At 45.1% G+C, this 19,682-nt stretch overlaps 1 protein-coding gene across 1 annotated transcript; it reads left to right on the forward strand.

Moving 5' to 3' along the window:
• Positions 1-1,172: 1,172 nt before the first annotated feature.
• On the forward strand, positions 1,173-18,381 carry RNF103 (ring finger protein 103). Its single transcript, XM_028705013.2, has 5 exons — positions 1,173-1,380; positions 1,922-2,201; positions 7,963-8,102; positions 15,424-15,539; positions 16,347-18,381. Exons 2-5 carry the CDS (start codon positions 1,976-1,978, stop codon positions 17,884-17,886), a joined length of 2,022 nt encoding a protein of 673 aa, XP_028560846.2. The 5' UTR covers positions 1,173-1,380; positions 1,922-1,975; the 3' UTR covers positions 17,887-18,381.
• Positions 18,382-19,682: the final 1,301 nt, after the last annotated feature.

A 19,682-nucleotide genomic window follows, 5' to 3' on the forward strand; every position in this document is an offset into this window, starting at 1 on the left:
ACCTCCTGGCAAATAGAAGGGGAAGAAATGGAGGCAGTGAGAGATTTTACTTTCTTGGGCTCCATGATCACTGCAGATGGTGACAGCAGCCACGAAATTAAAAGACGCTTGCTTCTTGGGAGGAAAGCAATGACAAACCTAGACAGCATCTTAAAAAGCAGAGACATCACCTTGCCGACAAAGGTCCGTATAGTTAAAGCTATGGTTTTCCCAGTAGGGATGTGTGGAAGTGAGAGCTGGACCATCAAGAAGGCTGATCGCTGAAGAATTGATGCTTTTGAATTATGGTGTTGGAGGTCTCTTGAGAATCCCATGGACTGCAAGAAGATCAAACCTCTCCATTCTGAAGGAAATCAGCCCTGAGATCCTGACAGATCCTGAAGCTGAGGCTCCAATACTTTGGCCACCTCATGAGAAGAGAAGACTCCCTGGAAAAGACCCTGATGTGGGGAATGATGGAGGGCACCAGGAGAAGGGGACAACAGGGACGATATAGTTGGACAGTGTTCTCGAAGCTACTAACATGCGTTTGACCAAACTGCGGGAGGCAGTGGAAGACAGGAGTGCCTGGCGTGCTCTGGTCCATGGGGTCACAAAGAGTCGGACACGACTAAACAACAACAAATATTAATATTAAAATTTTCATTTAATTTTTTTGGGGCCCCCAAGAAAGGGGGCCCCCAAGCTATAGCTTGTTTAGCTTATACGTAAATTCCGCACTGCCTTCACCTCAAGGACCCCCAAGGGCCGCTTCACAAACAGAAGGCGCACCTTCCTTCTCAACGGGCGGTGCAAATTTCGGCCAAATATCCCAGAGTTGGGGGGGGAGAAGAAAAAACAACCCCAACACAAATCCTTCTTGCCAGAGTCTACCCCAGGGGAACCCGTTTCTTTCAGATCTAACCCAGCGCGAGGAGCCAAAACCTGCGAGAGAGCGGACGCCTCCGAAAAAGAAAAGAGGCGGCGTCGAAAGCCAACCCAGGCAGGCAGCATCCTTTTTGGTGGGGAGGAGAGAGAGGAGGGGAAAGTCCGGCCCGGGCTCCTTCAATGGACCTTCCCAAGGTAAACGAGCGCTGAGCCCGCCTTGGGGGGGAGCCGGGGCCGGATTCTTCCCCCGCCCCACCCCGGCCTGCCGGAACCGTCGCGCCTCCCTCTCCTCCTCCTCCTCCTCCTCCCTCGGCTGCCGGCCGCGGCTGCGCGACGTCACTTGTTATGTCTCCTCCGGCCCGGGCTCTGCTCCGCCGCGGAGAGGCGACGACGACGACGGCGCGCCGAGAAGCCCGAGCGCAGCAGCAGCAGGAGGAGCAGCAGCACCGCCCGCGGCGGCCCCGACACCAGTAGGGCCGCCGCCTGCCTGCCTGCCTGCCTGCCCGGGACGGGGTAAAACAAGCGAGGAGGAGGAGGAGGCGCCTTGGCCGGCCGAGCCCCGTCCTTGCCCGACCCCCTGAAGGCTTCCCTCACCCCCCAAACCAGCGCCACCCCGCCTCGTGCCCCCCGAATGAGATGGTTTCCTGGTTTGGGGGGCGAGCCCCTCCCCAATTATTTCCACCCCCCAGCCGCCTCCTCGAGACCTTTCTCACTTGGTTCTCCACAGCACCCCACAAATACCCAGCTCCCACCTACACACACTGCCTCCCTAAAATGATGGGGTGCCCTATATTGAAGGGGTGCTGCTTCTTCTCCCCCCCCCCTCACCCCATATCCGGGTTCCCTCTAGGCGAGTGGGTGTTATCCTCTCCCCACCCCACCCCACCGCCATTGTGTCTTTTCATAAGAACGAGGGGATAATGGGAAAGGGACTCTTTGACAGTAGCAACCAAACTGGGGGTTGTGGTGTTGTTTTGGGGTATGTGGATATCTGCTCCCCCTTTTTTCCCCCCTTCCCTCCAGACATTTCTCTTTCTCTTCTTTCTTTTTGTAGGACTGACTTGACTCTCTCCGCAGAGAGTCAGGAGCCCCCCCACAAGGAGAAAAGATGTGGCTGAAGCTGTTTTTCCTGCTTCTTTATTTTCTGGTCCTGTTCATCCTGGCCAGGTTTTTCGAGGCCATTGTGTGGTACGAGACGGGCTTCTTCGCCACCCAGTTGGTGGACCCAGTGGCGCTCAGCTTCAAGAAGCTGAAGACCATTTTGGAGTGCAGGGGGCTGGGCTACTCGGGGCTTCTGGAAAAGAAGGATGTCAGGGAGCTGGTTGAGAAATCAGGTAAGAAAAAAATGTCTGTTCGCTGGCATTTTAACTTTCGGAATAGGTCCGTCCCCCCTTTATTAAGCATCTATATCGCAATAACTTCTGTTGTGTACAGCCATACAGAATGTGCAGGGGAAAGGAATAATACTAAATAAATGTGCTTAATAATCTCAGATGTGACCACGCTTTGAATGCCTTCCAACTTTTTATGGAGAATTGCTTAAATGTGGCAATGTTTGAAGAAGCACAGGGCAGCAGCAGGCTAGCATGGAATATACAACAGAACAGAGAGATTGGGGGCGGGGGGAGTTGTCCAGATGAAAATCATCAGGAACCATGATGTAATATCTGGCTTTATCTAAGAAATGCCAGTAAGAATCAGAATTTGAAATGTGGCATGTGGTGTTTTGACGTGCACCCAAAACTAGCATGAAAGATCTTCTACATTGATCAGAAAGTGCCTGGCATTTTGTTAGGACGGGTAACAAGTTAGGTCACAAGTTTATTAAGATACTGGCTATCAGATTCTCTGCGTGTTTCCTTGGTTGTAAATCTTACTGGCCTTGATGCAAGCAGGTGTGCGTAAGTAATTTAAAACAGCGCAATTCTAAGCATGTTTGTTCAGAAGTAAGCCTCGTTGAGCTTAATGAGGTTTACTCTCTTGTAGGTGTGTATTAAGATTGTATCTTTCGTGCAACACATTGTTCAGAAAAGAAAGGATCGCTGTTTTGTCGATTAATTTATTATATGCTTCAGACAAGTAGCAAGGCCTTGTTATGTATTCAAGGAAGTAAAATAATGTCAGAGAAATGCATGGCAAAGGTTTGCCTCAGTGTTAGCTTTTGTTTGCCGAGTGAGAAGTTGAAGGTTTGGCTGCTTCAGAACAAACATCTTATTAAAAATACCTTATTGTAAGCATATTTCTGACCTGACTGTTAACACCATCAGAAAGTCATATGTCTATAAAGAGAATAACAGTGGTGCTCTTTGGTTGAATAAATGCTTTGGTCCGCCAAACAGTAATAAGTGCAGCCAGGTGAGATAAATGAGTAAGACTGACTAATTGCTTTGTGTACCTGCTTGTACAAACTCTTTATTTTATGCTAACCAGTGTGCAACCATCGAAATCCTCAGCCTTTTGAGATCATTTCAAGGAAATTGTATCTGATCTATGGTTAGCACCAGGCATAGGAAAACTCCAGGTGTTTTGAGACTACAATTCCCATCATCCCTGACCTGTTAGCTAGGGATGATGGAAGTTGTAGTCCAAAAACATCTGGAGGGCCGAGTTTGCCTATGCCTGGGTTAGCACTATCCCTGCCCCATTGCAGGGCGGTAGACTAGATGATCCTTGGGGGTTCTTCCAACTCTACAATTCAGTTTATTGGCCCTCATCCAGTCCATTACTAATCCCAGGCATTGGTTCATCTGAATCTGTTTTGGTTCATCTGAATCTGGTGAAAGTGAATAGTAGAGGTTTGGGGTTCTCATAAATCCACTCTACCAAATTCAAAGTGCTGAAGCTCAGCATGACAGTCGCACACCCCAAAGAGGATCCATAGCTGTGCCTCCACAGAGACTCAAAACGTGCAGGAAGCTGTGTTGATCCATGGTATAATAAAATGAATATACACTCACAAGCTGTGGTACGTAGCATAAGGTAAAGGTAAAGGGACCTCCAACCATTAGGTCCAGTCGTGGCCGACACTGGGGTTGCAGCGCTCATCTCGCTTTATTGGCCGAGGCAACCGGCGTACAGCTTCCGGGTCATGTGGCCAGCATGACTAATCCGCTTCTGGCGAACCAGAGCAGCACACGGAAACGCCGTTTACCTTCCTGCCGGAGTGGTACCTATTTATCTACTTGCACTTTGACGTGCTTTCGAACTGCTAGGTTGGCAGGAGCAGGGACCGAGCAACGGGAGCTCACCCCGTCGCGGGGATTCGAACCGCCGACCTTCTGATTGGCAAGTCCTAGGCTCTGTGGTTTAACCCACAGCGCCACCCGCATCCCTGGTACGTAGCATAATGCCCAGTTAATTAGGATTAGATTGACTGCAATCCCGATTGCTTCGTTTCCTGGGAGTAAGTTCCATTTAACTCAGTGTCTTAATTTACCGTATTTTTCGCTCTATAAGACGCACCAGACCACAAGACGCACCTAGTTTTTGGAGGAGGAAAACAAGAAAAAAAATATTCTGAATCTCAGAAACCAGAACAGCAAGAGGGATCACTGCGCAGTGAAAGCAGCAATCCCTCTTGCTGTTCTGGCTTCTGTGATCACTGCTCAGCCTGCATTCGCTCCATAAGACACACAAACATTTCCCCTTACTTTTTAGGAGGGAAAAAGTGAGTCTTATAGAGCAAAAAATACGGTAATTCTGTCTTCATACATTCAACTGGTAAAGCACATTGAGCTTTAAGAAACTATCTTTAACCAGTTGAAATGCATCCTTGTTTGGGAAGAAAATGAAAAGTTATCTAGCTGACATTCTTCTGTTTTGACTTGTCTTTCAACTACGGCCATACTCTTGCTCCCCATAATTCTCAGTATAATAGCACCTTCGTTCTGTACCCCAACCTCCCATCTTCCTTTAAGAGCTGAAATGTCAATGCACATACAGTCACCCTGAGGTTGGTAAGCACTTCGGTTGCAATCCTATACTCAGCTGAGAGTAAAACCCATTGAACTCAATGGGGCATAGTTCTGAGTGGGCATGTACTGGATTGCACTGTTAGTAATGTATTGATTTGCAGGGAAGCTCTCAGAAGACTACTGGAACGAAACTAATTTGGTCATTTAAAAGAAACGGCTCCTTTGTAGAAATGGCTAAGATATGAAGTAGATTAGAAAAGTAAAGAGAGGAAACTACTGATGATCTAAACAAAATACAGAATCCTAAAGGAAATTTAATGTTCATATTTGCAGACTTAAGTTAAGTAGAAGGAAATCTTTTTAGTGCACATTGAGCTATTGAAACACCATACTTGCATGTGGCTATCTCCCACGGGACTTAGTGAGACTTAGTTCCAAGTAAAACAGAGGTTTGAGCTGGAAGAAGTTGCCCGTGTGAACAGAAAATGGCGACACAGTTCCTTCTATGGAAGAGAGAGCCAGTTTTTAACCAAACTGGATAGGAATCGCTTTGGTGAAAACAAGCAAAGCTCTGGTTGTGCATTTTTCTCCTTTGACTTACCGTATTTTTCGCTCTATAAGACGCACCAGACCACAAGACGCACCTAGTTTTTGGAGGAGGAAAACAAGAAAAATATATTCTGAATCCCAGAAGCCAGAACAGCAAGAGGGATCGCTGCACAGTGAAAGCAGCAATCCTTCTTGCTGTTCTGGCTTCTGCGATAGCTGCGCAGCCTGCATTCGCTCCATAAGACGCACACACATTTCCCCTTACTTTTTAGGAGGGGAAAGATGAGTCTTATAGAGCAAAAAAATTGGTAGTTTAAGCGTTTGCATCTTATAAAAGGTGGGCTATTTTGAAAAAATAAATTTTAAAAAAGCAGAATGTCCCATATCACGAAAATAATATATTTCAGCACTTAAGCACCATAGTAGTTTTTGCTCCTAAAGGTTGGTTTCTCTTCTGGAATTTATCCACCAACGTTTGTAAAAGTGTCATGGAATAGCTGGGATTGATAGGTGTGCAATAATTTTATACTGCATATTTGGCTTAGGCACCTATGCCTGCAATGAAATAACCAACTGGAGCTATGCTGAATTTTCACCCCATACATTTTTAAGGCAGAAAGCAGGGTTTGGGAGAAGTTTAATGAACACCTCCTCTCTTGGCTTTTTAAAAAAACATTCTTCCCCGAACAGTTTGCTGCCATTTGGGGGGTGGGGGAGCTTAAGTGTTCCTAACCAGCTAGCAGTTACATTGTCCCAGTGATATGATGCTCTCACCTTGATTATCAGATTGGATTATATGATTGCCTTGGAAATAAATCCTTGCTTAAAAGAGAGAAGCACAGAGGCTTCATGTTGAGAAAATGGTCAGTTGTTAAATGTTGCAGGGCTTCCTATACTCACTATCAATGGGTGAACCTGTTTGCTCCATTTTGCAGGGCTTCCTGCAAAGAATCACCAAAATTAGGTGGGGTATATTTTTCCGGGAGAAAGGTGTTGTTTTTTGCAGAATGCTCACACTGCCCTTATTTCAGCTCGGCCATAATATTCAGCCCCTTCCAAGGACCTGCATGCAGATTCTTTCTTTTCCCGCTGCGTTTCTGTAGCTTTCAGGCTAAAGAGGGAATTTCGCATGACATGCTAGGGGAATCCAAACCCCGTGTTGCCTTCTCTGACTCTGGGCAGCCATTGCTGCAAATGGGTAAATTGTGTCATGGACCTTGCAGATCCAAGGGACACCAGCTCAAAAGAGAGGTGGTGTAACTACTAGAAGTGGGAGAATTAGGGACAGCAAGCTTTTTAATGGGCCAGTACCCACAATGGGGCTTCCACATAATAGCATTGAGTGCACTTTGGGTATATTATATCACTAATCATTGCTAAGTAAAGGTAAAGGGGCCCCTGACCATTAGGCCCAGTTGCGGACGACTTGGGTTGCCGCACTCATCTCGCTTTACTGGCCGAGGGAGCCGGCGTACAGCTTCCGAGTCGTGTGGCCAGCGTGTTTACCTTCCCGCCAGAGTAGTACCTATTTATCTACTTGCACTTTGATGTGTTTTCGAACTGCTAGGTTGGCAGGAGCTGGGACCGAGCAACGGAAGCTCACAGGTATTCGAACCGCCGACCTTCTGATCGGCAAGCCCTAGGCTCTGTGGTTTAACCCACAGCACCACCCGCGTCCCATCTAATCATTGCTAACAACCCTTAAAGGTTATCTACCCTGTATTTTGGTAGCAGCGGAATGGGGACTGGGGCTCTGAGATCAGTGGCCAGAGACCACCCGATGAGGTTTGAGTTGGGGACATGCACTGTTGGCAGTTATGCTGCCCCAGCCCTCAAGGTTTTGGATTGTTTCAGGTACAGCAATATATTGTTTGCCTTATTTTATCGGGCATTTGCAGGAACTCTTCAGTCCTTCAGAAACAGAAGGGCTGCCTATAAAGCTTTGGGCTGGTTTACATAAATGGTCTGCTTTAGGTAAAGGTAAAGGGACCCCTGACCATTAGGTCCAGTCGTGACCGACTCTGGGGTTGCGGCGCTCATTTCGCTTTATTGGCCAAGGCAGCCGGCGTACAGTTTCCAGGTCATGTGGCCAGCATGACTAAGCCGCTTCTGGCGAACCAGAGCAGTGCATGGAAACGCCGTTTGCCTTCCCGCCGGAGCGGTACCTATTTATCTACTTGCACTTTGACGTGCTTTCGAATTGCCAGGTTGGCAGGAGCAGGGACCGAGCAACGGGAGCTCACCCCATCGTGGGGATTCAAACCGCCGACCTTCTGATCGGCAAGTCCTAGGTTCTGTGGTTTAACCCACAGTGCCACCTGCGTCCCTGGTTGCTTTAATTAAAGTTAAAATAAATATTTCTGAGCAGGTGTTCCAACTAACTGTATTTTACATGACCTTCCCCCACTATGCAACTGAGTGACATTTTAACTCAGATTGAAAGTATTGGCAATCTTTATCACTTTGGAGTTTGCTTTACAAGCAGCATATGTTGTATGTGTGTAGATTTTCCTCTTAAAAAGTAGTTAGCCGTCTCCCAACAATATCTATTCTGCTGCTGTTCCGGAATCCTTTTGGCAATTGCGACCTTTGGCATCTACTGTAATGAGTGTTCCTTTGTTTGTTTACATAGGAGACCTGATGGAAGGCGAACTTTATTCTGCTCTCAAGGAAGAGGAAGCCTCTGAGTCTGTTTCCAGCACAAACTTCAGTGGGGAAATGCACTTTTATGAGCTGGTAGAAGATACGAAGGATGGTATCTGGCTTGTGCAGGTATTAAATACATTATTTTAACAGTGAAACGAGCCCCTGAGTCGGTTCACATTTCAAGTAGCGTACTTAGCCCAAAGTCACAGTGTGTGGTATACATGAAGATGATGCTACATTGCTGCCCAGTCAGATGGGCAGTAAAATTATTATTATTATTATTATTGTTGTTGTTGTTGTTGTTGTTGTTATTGTTGTTGTTGTTATTGTTATTGTTATTACACAACTAAAGCTGCAATGCAAAACACATTTTCTGGAAAGCCTGCCCCCTTGAAGCAAGACTAGCTTCGAAATAGACATACAGTGGTACCTCAGGTTAAGTAATTAATTCGTTCCGGAGGTCCGTTCTTAACCTGAAACTATTCTTAACCTGAGGCACCACTTTAGCTAATGGGGCCTCCTGCTGCTGCCGCGCCGCCGGAGCACGATTTCTGTTCTCATCCTGAAGCAAAGTTCTTAACCCGAGGTACTATTTCTGGGTTAGCGGAGTCTGTAACCTGAAGTGTATGTAACCTGAAGCGTATGTAACCCGAGGTACCACTGTACTTAAAGTTGGGCTGCAAATGTCATGGCTTTGCTTTGAGTAAGTAGCATCTGTGCTACTCAGCCAAGATCAAAGAGATGCCATTCTTTGTTTTCCACTAAGTTGTTGCACATGAAAAGAGGCTAGCTGCTTGATCCTGTGCACATTTACTAGGGAGTAAGTCCCATTGAATTCAGTGAGTTTTGCTCCCAGGTAAACGTACATAAAATTGCTGATATGGTGTGCGTCAATCATTCAAGGCCTTGCATTTTTATATCACCGCTTGCTTGTGCTGTTTCGCATCTCGCTGTGCATCCTGCCTCAGTCCCAGCTTTTCTTCTGGATTATTCTTCACAATCGGTTTCCCCTTTTTAATGAAGTGCAAGGGTGTATATAGCACAAATGAGCCAGTGTGAATTCGCATTAGAGTGAACTTTTCCTCCTCCCACATCCACTGAGTTGGAGAGATGTTTGTTCTGGAATTCTGTTCTGTCCCTGTAAATGGGTATTAAAGGTAAAGGGACCCCTGACCATTAGGTCCAGTCGTGGCCGACTCTGGGATTGCAGCGCTCATCTCGCTTTATTGGCCGAGGGAGCCGGCGTACAGCTTCTGGGTCATGTGGCCAGCATGAATAAGCCGCTTCTGGCGAACCAGAGCAGCGCACGGAAATGCCATTTACCTTCCCGCTGGAGCGGTACCTATTTATCTACTTGCACTTTGACGTGCTTTCAAACTGCTAGGTTGGCAGGAGCAAGGACCGAGCAACGGGAGCTCACCCCGTCACAGGGATTCGAACCGCCGACCTTCTGTCCGGCAAGCCCTAGGCTCTGTGGTTTAACCCACAGCGCCACCCGCGTCCCTTTCTACTGTGTACAGAACAGAAAAAACCTCCTTGATGCTCACATTTCCCCTGTATTTTAATGCGGCAGCACTTTGCCATCAGGATAGTATAACTTTTGAGATGCTTAGAACTGGGATAGCAGCAACTGTTGAGCTTTTAGTTCTAAATACCTTAGAAGCATTTCCCTTCACACAGCAGCGGGGCTTGCTTCCGAGCGATCGGGATGGAAATTCCCCAAGTTTAAAAACCAGAGAAGCGATAAGCATTCTGAAAACTTCACTTCGCAATAGCGTGCAACTAGAACACTGTGTAGCAAGCTGAAAAGAAAAAGTTCTGCAAATAACCAACCGGCTGGACCAGTAGATCTGTTTTCCTCCCATTTATAAATGATGCAGTTCTGTTGGGAAACTTCGTTCAGTGCAAAGAATAAAACTGCAGTGGTATTCAATTGACACAATGACAGTTGACTGACACCTAATGTAGCTTTTGTTGGGACGCAGGTGGCGCTGTGGGTAAAAGCCTCAGCGCCTAGGGCTTGCCGATCGAAAGGTCGGCGGTTCGAATCCCCGCGGCGGGGTGCGCTCCCGTTGCTCGATCCCAGCGCCTGCCAACCTAGCAGTTCGAAAGCACTCCCGGGTGCAAGTAGATAAATAGGGACCGCTTACTAGCGGGAAGGTAAACGGCGTTTCCGTGTGCGGCTCTGGCTTGCCAGAGCAGCGATGTCACGCTGGCCACGTGACCTGGAAGTGTCTCCGGACAGCGCTGGCCCCCGGCCTCTTGAGTGAGATGGGCGCACAACCCTAGAGTCTGTCAAGACTGGCCCGTACGGGCAGGGGTACCTTTACCTTTTAATGTAGCTTTTGGAATGGTGGACAGAAGAGGCAAACATTTGTTGATTCTTTTTATATGATAAAACACATTGTCCTCTTAACAGCCATGTGTTGCTGTTTTTTTCTATTCTGGAGAGAGATGTAATCATGGCTTTTCGAGGTGTTGAACTTTGTGGACGTATTGCTGGTTTCCCTGTGTTCTGGTTTGCGTTCTCCATTCCTGCTAGGCCATTTTAGCAGCGGCGGCAATTCATCCAGAAGAACTCTTTGCGAGGTCGGAACACATTTCGCTCTGCATCAAACGAGAGCTCTAAAAGGAAGTCTTAAAATCGTTACTGGGCCAATCAGCTTTCAATCACGTGACACATTCCTAAAATAATCAAAAAGTATGTGGAAACTGCAGGGCACAGTGACTCATGCATGATCAGTCATGTCGTTTAAATTGCCTGTAAGGCAGAGCAAACGCCTGCCTTTCATCCTACTCCTACACCCTACTCCTCTGCTTTTATCAATCCACATTCCCGAGTGGATGATAATCTGTATTAATATTATACTAAGGGACAATTTAGGCAGAAGCTGCAGTTTATCGCTGTGTGAACAAGCCATTACAGCAAACCTTGGGCTTGCACACTCCTGGTTTCCTCTGGCATGTGGCAGAAATATCTACTTTTGGTTTTAAAGCAGCCTGAATTCCCCATTACGTCCAAAGTTGGGAAGCTACGGTTGGTTAGCTGGTGCCTTAGCCAGGGCTTGTCAGGCTATTCGGACTGGTGAGCACATTTTGAGTTTTGAGAAAGTGCCGCGAGCAGCAGTCACAAATTGACTTCCGTGGGGAGCATGGCATAACACGGCTGCCATGGGGTGTGGCATAGCACAGAATTAAAGAAAATACCGTCATCGCTGCTCCCCACGCATCTCAAACAGCCTCAGGTTTACCAAGGGATGTCAGCTATGTTCTGCTAGTCTTGGTTGCAGAGATAACGCGTTACTGATTTCTAAAAATACTAGGTGCTTAATTAAAAAAAATGAAAAGCAAGAATTTGATGTTTATATGGTTCATCCCAGAAGCACCAAAGAAGGCCAGAATTATAAATCAGTGTTTGATCCTGGTTTGTTTGAAACAATATATTTATTATTATTATTATTATTATTATTATTATTATTATTATTATTATTATTATTATTATTTATTTGTTCCCCACCCATCTGGCTGGGTTTCCCCAGCCACTCTGGGCTGCTTCCAACAAAGACCAAAAATACACTAAAATGTAACATATTAAAAACTTCCCTGACCAGGGCTGCCTTCAGATGTCTTCTGAATGTCAGGTAGTTGTTTATCTCTTTGACATCTGATGGGAGGGTGTTCCACAGGGCTGGGGCCACTACCGAGAAGGCCCTCTGCCTGCTTCCCTGTAGCTTTGCTTCTCGCAATGAGGGAACCGCCAGAAGGCCCTCAGCGCTGGACCTCAGCATCCGGGCAGAACGATGGGGGTGGAGACACTCCTTCAGGTATACTGGGCCGAGGCCAGAGCTCAAGAGAGTTTGAGAGTTCAAAACCAGACTTCTCTACCCAGGGACTCCAACTCCCACCAGCCCCAGCTTGATCATATCCAATGGTCAAGGATAATGGGAGTCAGTGTCCAGAACATCTGGTGGGCAGCAGGTTAAGGAGAGCTGGTGTAAAATAACCAAACTTCCTGAGTTTGTCAAGTCATCTTCATTGGAAGCTTTTGATCTGCTCCTTACATGTGAATGTCAAGAGCATGTGAGACCAAGGCTCAGGCTTACTTTGGTTTGTGAACATAATGCTAAGCTATGTTTTAGTGTTAACATCTGAAGTGGCCCTTATTTATCCTGCAGTAAATTGTTCCATCAGGACATCTTAGATGGTATTCCTGTATTGGTCACACAGGGTTATTAAATATTATTGCTGCTATTTACTTACTTACTTTGTAAGCTGTTTAGTGGTTTGGTAATGTTAAGCAAACCACTAAACAGCTTATGGTAATGTTAAGCAGACGCAGGTGGCGCTGTGGGTAAAAGCCTCAGCGCCTAGGGCTTGCCGATCAGAAGGTCGGCGGTTCGAATCCCTGCGGCGGGGTGCGCTCCCGTCGTTCGGTCCCAGCACCTGCCAACCTAGCAGTTCGAAAGCACCCCCGGGTGCAAGTAGATAAATAGGGACCGCTTACAAGCGGGAAGGTAAACGGCGTTTCCGTGTGCGGCGCTGGCTCGCCAGATGCAGCTTGTCACGCTGGCCACGTGACCCGGAAGTGTCTCCGGACAGCGCTGGCCCCCGGCCTATAGAGTGAGATGGGCGCACAACCCTAGAGTCTGTCAAGACTGGCCCGTATGGGCAGGGGTACCTTTACCCATGTTAAGCAGTCTATAAATTGATTAGAAAAACAATTTCCCCAGCTTTTCTGTTTGTTTGCTGCAGCAATATTTTTTTTACAATGTTTTAGCTACGTGCATAGCTGTCAACATTTCCCCCTTTTTAAGGGAAATTCCCTTATTCTGAATAGGATTCCTCGCAAGAAAAGGGAAAAGTTGACAGCTATGGCTATGTGGTGTTATTATTTCACAGTTCCGTTGAAATTTTGAACGCCCTACCAACAAAATTGACAATGAAATTCTAAAATCCTAGCTTGAAACAGTTTATGTAACAGATTATACTTGCAATAGCAGGCAGTTTAATGCATGGCCTATCGCAGATATTCTAGGTTTCCCCTGTTTTTCCGGACCTCCACATTTGCATACATTAGAAATTGGCTCACATGCAGTGTTCGAAACTCCCATTGTTCTAGGCACATTTTGCAACAGGAATTTCATTAGCGCAAGCAGTTTCTGAGCTCTGGCACAGTACCATGCCTAAGATTTCAGATTAAAACTTCAGAGTGGAAGGAAAGGAGGACCTTTTTCTGCCTCCCCACTTCTAGCTACTCTCTGAAGACTGGAGAAGAGACCCTTTTGAGAATATTAGGGGGCTGGGCAGGGGAAGGACTAGGCCCATGTGAAAAATGAACATCATATTTTAGCTGCAGTTCATTCATTTTCAGCTTTGTATTCTTGTTATTTAAAAAGCGTGCCTAGACACTCCATTGTAGTGCCCATAACCTAGATTTAAGGTGCCATTCAGCTCCTAGATTTCATATCTGGTTCCTGCAGTGGGATTATGGAGGATTCTGTGAGAGGTAGCTAGATTTAATAGATGGTCACATGGCCATTCAAGAGACACCTACATGGATAACTCGTTTGCACAAGTCGTGTTCAAATGTATGTGTGCACAAGAATTGCGCCAGGAATTATTCTGTGGCTACAAACCATTAAAGATTTTCCAAATTGGTTCTGAATGTGCCTCATGAAAGATTTGCAGAACTCTACTTTTCAGTGCTTCCCAGGGTCTTTGACATGATAAAGATTTATTGCTGATTGCTAGGATCACAAAGTGCGCGTGCTGACTGATTGGCTTCTTAAAAAAACAAGAAACGTGAAGCAGTTGTTTGGAAACATGTGTGGCAATGTCTCCATTGGGCACAAGTATAAGGTTCCCAGATGTCCCTGTTTCCTGGGGACAGTCCCCAGATTTATTTGAAATCTGAAATACTTTATTGTCACTTGTACAACTTGTATACAGTGAGATTACACAAGCACCCCCACTCAGCTCTCTTAGTCTTAATTCCCCTCGTTTACTGATGCACACCCACCAAACCCAAAAGTCAGTTGCCCTGTTGTTCTCTTTTCATTCAGCAGCCTAACAGCCCAGGATAGAAGCTGTTCTTTACCCTGTTGGTGAGACTAATCATGCTTCTATATCTTCTGCCTGAGGGCAGGAGATCAAGAAAGTGCTGGCCAGGGTGTGAATCATCCCTGAGAATTTCCCTCACTCTCCTCAGGCAACGTTCTTCCGCTATTTCATCCAGCGGATTCACGGGACAGCCCATAATATCTTGTGCTGTATTCACCACCCTCTGTACGCACTTCCTATCAGACGATGTCAAACCAGCGTACCACAACCATGATGCAGTATGAAAGGGCACTTTCTATTGTTGACCGGTAGAAGGAGATCATCAAATGTTGATTGACATTATTCTTCCGCAATACTCTGAGGAGATGGGGTCTGTGTTGGGCTTTCTTAACCACCTGGGTTGTATTTATTTTCCAAGTAAGGTCTTCACTGAGATAAACTCCTCGGAATTTAAAGGAAGAGACTCTCCACACAGCCCTCCCCGATGTACAGCGGGGCTAGTTCTCCTCTCTTCCTCTGAAAGTCCAACACCATCTCCTTTGTCTTGCTGATATTAAGGTGCAAGTTGTTCCCTAGGTACCATGTAGATATTTTTTGGACCTCCCCTCTATATGCTGATTCGTCTCCACCTGTTATTAAACCCATTATGGTGGTGTCATCTGCAAACTTAATAATTGAAGAAGACAGGTCAGATGATACACAATCGTATGTATGCAATGAATACAGGTAGGGACTTAGCACACAAATCAGTCCTCTGACAATCTCTACAGTGGTACCTCGAGTTACAAACACTTCGGGTTACAAACTCCACTAACCCAGAAGTAGTACCTTGGGATGCGAACTTTGCCCCAGCATGAGAACGGAAATTGCGTGGCGGCAGCGGGAGCCCCAATTAGCGAAAGCGCACCTCAGGTTAATAACAGTTTCAGGTTAAGAACGGACCTCCGGAACGAATTAAGTTCATAACCCGAGGTACTACTGTTTTCAGCAGGAAGTTGAAAAGTGTCCCCGGATTCATTGAAAAAAATCTGGTAACCTTACACAAGTAACTACCCATGGACTCTGGCTTTTGCTCCACAGTAATTGTGTTTCTCTGATTATCCACCCCACCCCACCCCCGGCAGAGTTAAACTTAGAACTTTCTTGGATAAACTCTAGTAACGTTGGTGATAAGCATTTTTATGGCAGAAACATACGGGTTTGGTTTTTCACAAATGGGAGCGTTATCAGAAGCCACTGTGGTAACGTCTAAAAGTATAAAACTTGAATAGAAGTATAAAAATAAAAATAAATAATGAAAAGTCATGTACAAACCAGTTTGCTATATGGTGCTCTTTAAATGTGTAGCTGCTCATACAAAGTTTTTTTATTACTGTTTGAAAAACAGGTCATAGCAAACGATAGAAGCCCTCTAATGGGAAGAGTCCACTGGGAGAAAATGGTGAAGAAAGTCTCACGGTTTGGTATACGAACAGGCACTTTTAACTGCTCCAGTGACCCAAGGTATGTTCTTGAAGTTGTTGTAGTGGGTTTTGCCTCTATAACGTTGGTACCACCTGTAATGTTGACTGCTTCCTGAACACCCTGTTGAAAAGCAGTATAGAAATATCATTTATTTTCTGACATAAGCAATACAGAAAAAGGAGAAGAAAACTGACAATATGACAATATGTGGTAGTAGGTCATAATATATTGGTACATATGCACAAATAAAATATTCACAGTTTCCATAAGCTTATGAAGACAATTCCTATAGATCAGGCAATATTAAAATATTGTTAATGCAGAAATAATTTCTCTGTTCACTGGATTTGCTGAATAGCCAGCAATGGCAGCAGTAAATTCCTGAATGACTCACATTCTCCTCTTCCTTGCTTCTAGACCCCAATGGAATGGGGGTTGTATGTTTTCTCTGTGTCTAAATTCATGTCGTGAATTTGTAGAAGAGCAGCCCTAATTATAATTTCATGAGCAATTTCATGAGCAGGTCTGCTACTGTATTCGATTTCAGACAGTTTCGCTCGCAGTGGTTAAAAGACCGTGCTGAAATTCCTAATTGCCTGCTACGGAATACGAATTTCTCCATTTCATAATACACAAGGAAGGTTGTGATCCCTGTTCAAGTTGCTGGATGTTTGCTGCTTCTACAGATACTGCAAACAAAATGCTTCTATATAGATGTCCATCACACCTGCAAATGTTTGCAAGACCTCTTTAATTCTGGAGTGCTTAAGTTCAGTGCGGCAAATGAGAGTGAAAACTGTTTCTTTTTCAAACATTCCTTGATTTTACCCAATGTTTTCATTGCAGATACTGCAGGAGAAGAGGCTGGGTGAGATCTACATTAATCATGTCCGTTCCACAAACGAGTACGTCCAAAGGGAAAGTGATGCTGAAAGAATACGGTGGACGTAAAATCGAGACGGAGCATATTTTCAAATGGATAACAGCCCATGCAGCTTCCCGGATCAAAACAATCTTCAAATCGGAACACTTGAAGGAAGAATGGAACAAAAGTTATCAGTATAGGGTGAAAATATACCTGTTTGCAAAGTTAGACCAGCCTCCAGCTTTCTTCTCTGCACTAAGTGTAAAGTTTACTGGCAGAGTTGAGTTTATTTTTGTGAATGTAGAAAACTGGGACAACAAGAGTCACATAGCAGAGATGGGCATCTATAAGACACCATCCTACATACTTAGAACTCCCGAAGGAATTTACAGGTATGGGAATAATACTGGCGAATTTATTTCCCTCCGTGCCATGGACTCCTTCTTGCGTTCCTTACAGCCAGAAGTTAATGATTTATTTGTTTTAAGCCTGGTATTAGTTAACTTAATGGCTTGGATGGACCTATTTATCACTCAGGGTGCTACTATCAAGCGCTTCGTTGTTCTCATAAGCACTTTAGGGACCTATAATTCTCTGCTAATTATTTCTTGGCTACCAGTCCTGGGTTTTTTGCAGTTACCTTATTTAGACAGTTTCTATGAATACAGTTTAAAACTCTTCCGGTATTCAAATACAACAGCCCTAGCCTCATGGGTGAGAGCTGACTGGATATTTTACTCTTCACACCCTGCCTTGTTCCTCAGCACTTACCTAGGCCATGGGTTATTAATAGATTACTTTGAGAAAAAGAGACGGCACAATAACAACAGCGACGAAGTCAATGCCAACAACCTAGAGTGGCTATCTAGCCTTTGGGACTGGTACACTAGCTATCTGTTCCACCCTATCACTTCGTTTCAGCGCTTCCCCTTTGAATCTGATTGGGATGAAGACCCAGATCTGTTCCTTGAGCGCTTAGCTTTCCCCGATTTGTGGCTCCACCCCCTGATACCAACCGATTACATTAAAAACTTGCCCATGTGGCGATTTAAGTGCGCCGGCGGGCATTCCGAAGAGGAGATGATGGAGCTCTCTCAAAGCGAAAGCGAGTCGGATAGCGAATGCAAAGACGCCTCGAGAAGCGGCCGGGCGGTAGCCGAGGACGAGCCAAGCGCCCTTCAGAGCCCTTGCGAAGGGGAGCCCTCTTGCGACGGCGAGACCTGTTCGTGTGCCAAAGCCAGGTCCTATGGCTCACAAAGCTCCACGGAAGATACGGAGCCCGACTGGTCCGTCTGGCCTGCTGGTATGTTGCACTGTACGGAATGTGTCGTGTGTCTAGAGAATTTCAGAAACGGATGCTTGTTAATGGGTTTACCGTGCGGCCACGTCTTTCACCAGAATTGCATTGTGGTGTGGCTGGCCGGGGGTCAGCACTGCTGCCCGGTTTGTCGATGGGCCTCTTACAAGAAAAAGAAGCCATATCCGCGTCAGCAGCTGTTGTCAAACCATAGCCCGTCTTAGGTGTGTGCTGATAACGTCCTTTGTAACCTTCCTACATATTTACTGCTTGCCATTTAAATGTTAGTCACAAAACAGACCTTGTGGTTTAAAAGTTTTAGTTTAAATGTTAGTGCAGTGAAGTAAAAAATAAACATGATGCTAATGTCGACGACAGAATCATTTGGTTGCCTTGTATGTTGAAATAATGAATACGTATTGTACAATGACACCTTTCCTTTTTACAGCATTTGGAAGTTTTAAAAAGTTAACATTTTTCGTTTGCTTTTTTTGTAAGCACAAAAATCATATATATTTGTCAACAAAAGTATATTTCAGGAAACGTTTTAACAGGGCAGGATAGGATATGGGTGAACATGGAAATTTTAACATACAATAATTGTTTTATTTAAATGTTTCTTCTTTTAGAGTTTGTTCAGCACACCTTTGTTGAATAATGTACGGTCTGTGAGAATACATTTAAAAACAAATCCATGAAAATAAATTATTTTAAAAGAAGGTTAATAATTTGTCCTATCAATCGTTCCAATGGCGTTTTTGTACCTATGCTTCACTTGGTCTTCAACTCAAAATATAATTTTACTTCTTATGCTTGCATCCTACACTTTCTTTAAGAAATCTGGAACTTATTGTAAGGTTACCAGACGTCCCCATTTCCTGCGGACAGTCCCTGGATTTACACAGCAGTCCCCATACAAAATCCATTGAAGTTGAAAAAGGTCCCTGGATTCATTGAAAAAAATCTGGTAACCTTAACTTATTAAGGTTTCTCAGGCAGAATATATCCATTTCCTAAATGCTTCTAGACCTATCTCTTGATTTGACTTTCATGTACATTAATAGTGCTTTATTAATTTCAAATATGAAATACAGTAGTACCTCGGGTTACATACACTTCCGGTTACATACGCTTCAGATTACAGACTCCGCTAACCCAGAAATAGTACCTCGGGTTAAGAACTTTGCTTCAGGATGAGAACAGAAATTGTGCTCTGGCGGCGCGGCAGCCCCATTAGCTAAAGTGGTGCTTCAGGTTGAGAACAGCTTCAGGTTGAGAACAGACCTCCAGAACAAATTAAGTACTTAACCTGAGGTACCACTGTATAAAACTTCATCAGCCACTATTTATACATTTCTGTCCTACCTAATTAGTCAATTGGGCTCTTAGTTCTTATTGACATCCATCTGTGTTGAGAGACAATGAAGTTCGTCTATATGGGTGAGGTCAAACCACTGTATTAGCAGCACTGAAGTGATCTTCCTAGGGTGCAAGCCTGAGCACTTACACCCTGGGCAAGAATGTTGTTGCCTACACAATTTATTTATATTTCTTAAGGCATGCTTGTTCAATCTCCACTGTGCAGGTTCAAGGCAAAAATGTCTCTGAACAATCCACCATTTTCTCCTTATACAGGATATTGATCAGTGGTCAGTGCTGAGTCATGTCATATTATGAATGTAAAACAAATCAGAATAGGTTAGACCTCTCTTTTCAGTTACTGTCCTTTTGAAAGGCTCCAATCTGTCATGTGAATGCCCTTTGCCTAACACGGGGCTAGAAGAATTCAAAGGCTAATGTAAGTGGTACCTCGGGTTACATACGCTTCAGGTTACATACGCTTCAGGTTACATACGCTTCAGGTTACAGACTCCACTAACCCAGAAATAGTGCTTCAGGTTAAGAACTTTGCTTCAGGATGAGAACAGAAATCGTGCTGCTGTAGCGCGGCAGCAGCAGCAGGCCCCATTAGCTAAAGTGGTGCTTCAGGTTAAGAACAGTTTCAGGTTAAGTACGGACC

The sequence above is a fragment of the Podarcis muralis genome, chromosome 13 (assembly GCF_964188315.1).
Source record: "Podarcis muralis chromosome 13, rPodMur119.hap1.1, whole genome shotgun sequence".
In the NCBI taxonomy this organism is placed as follows: domain Eukaryota; kingdom Metazoa; phylum Chordata; class Lepidosauria; order Squamata; family Lacertidae; genus Podarcis; species Podarcis muralis.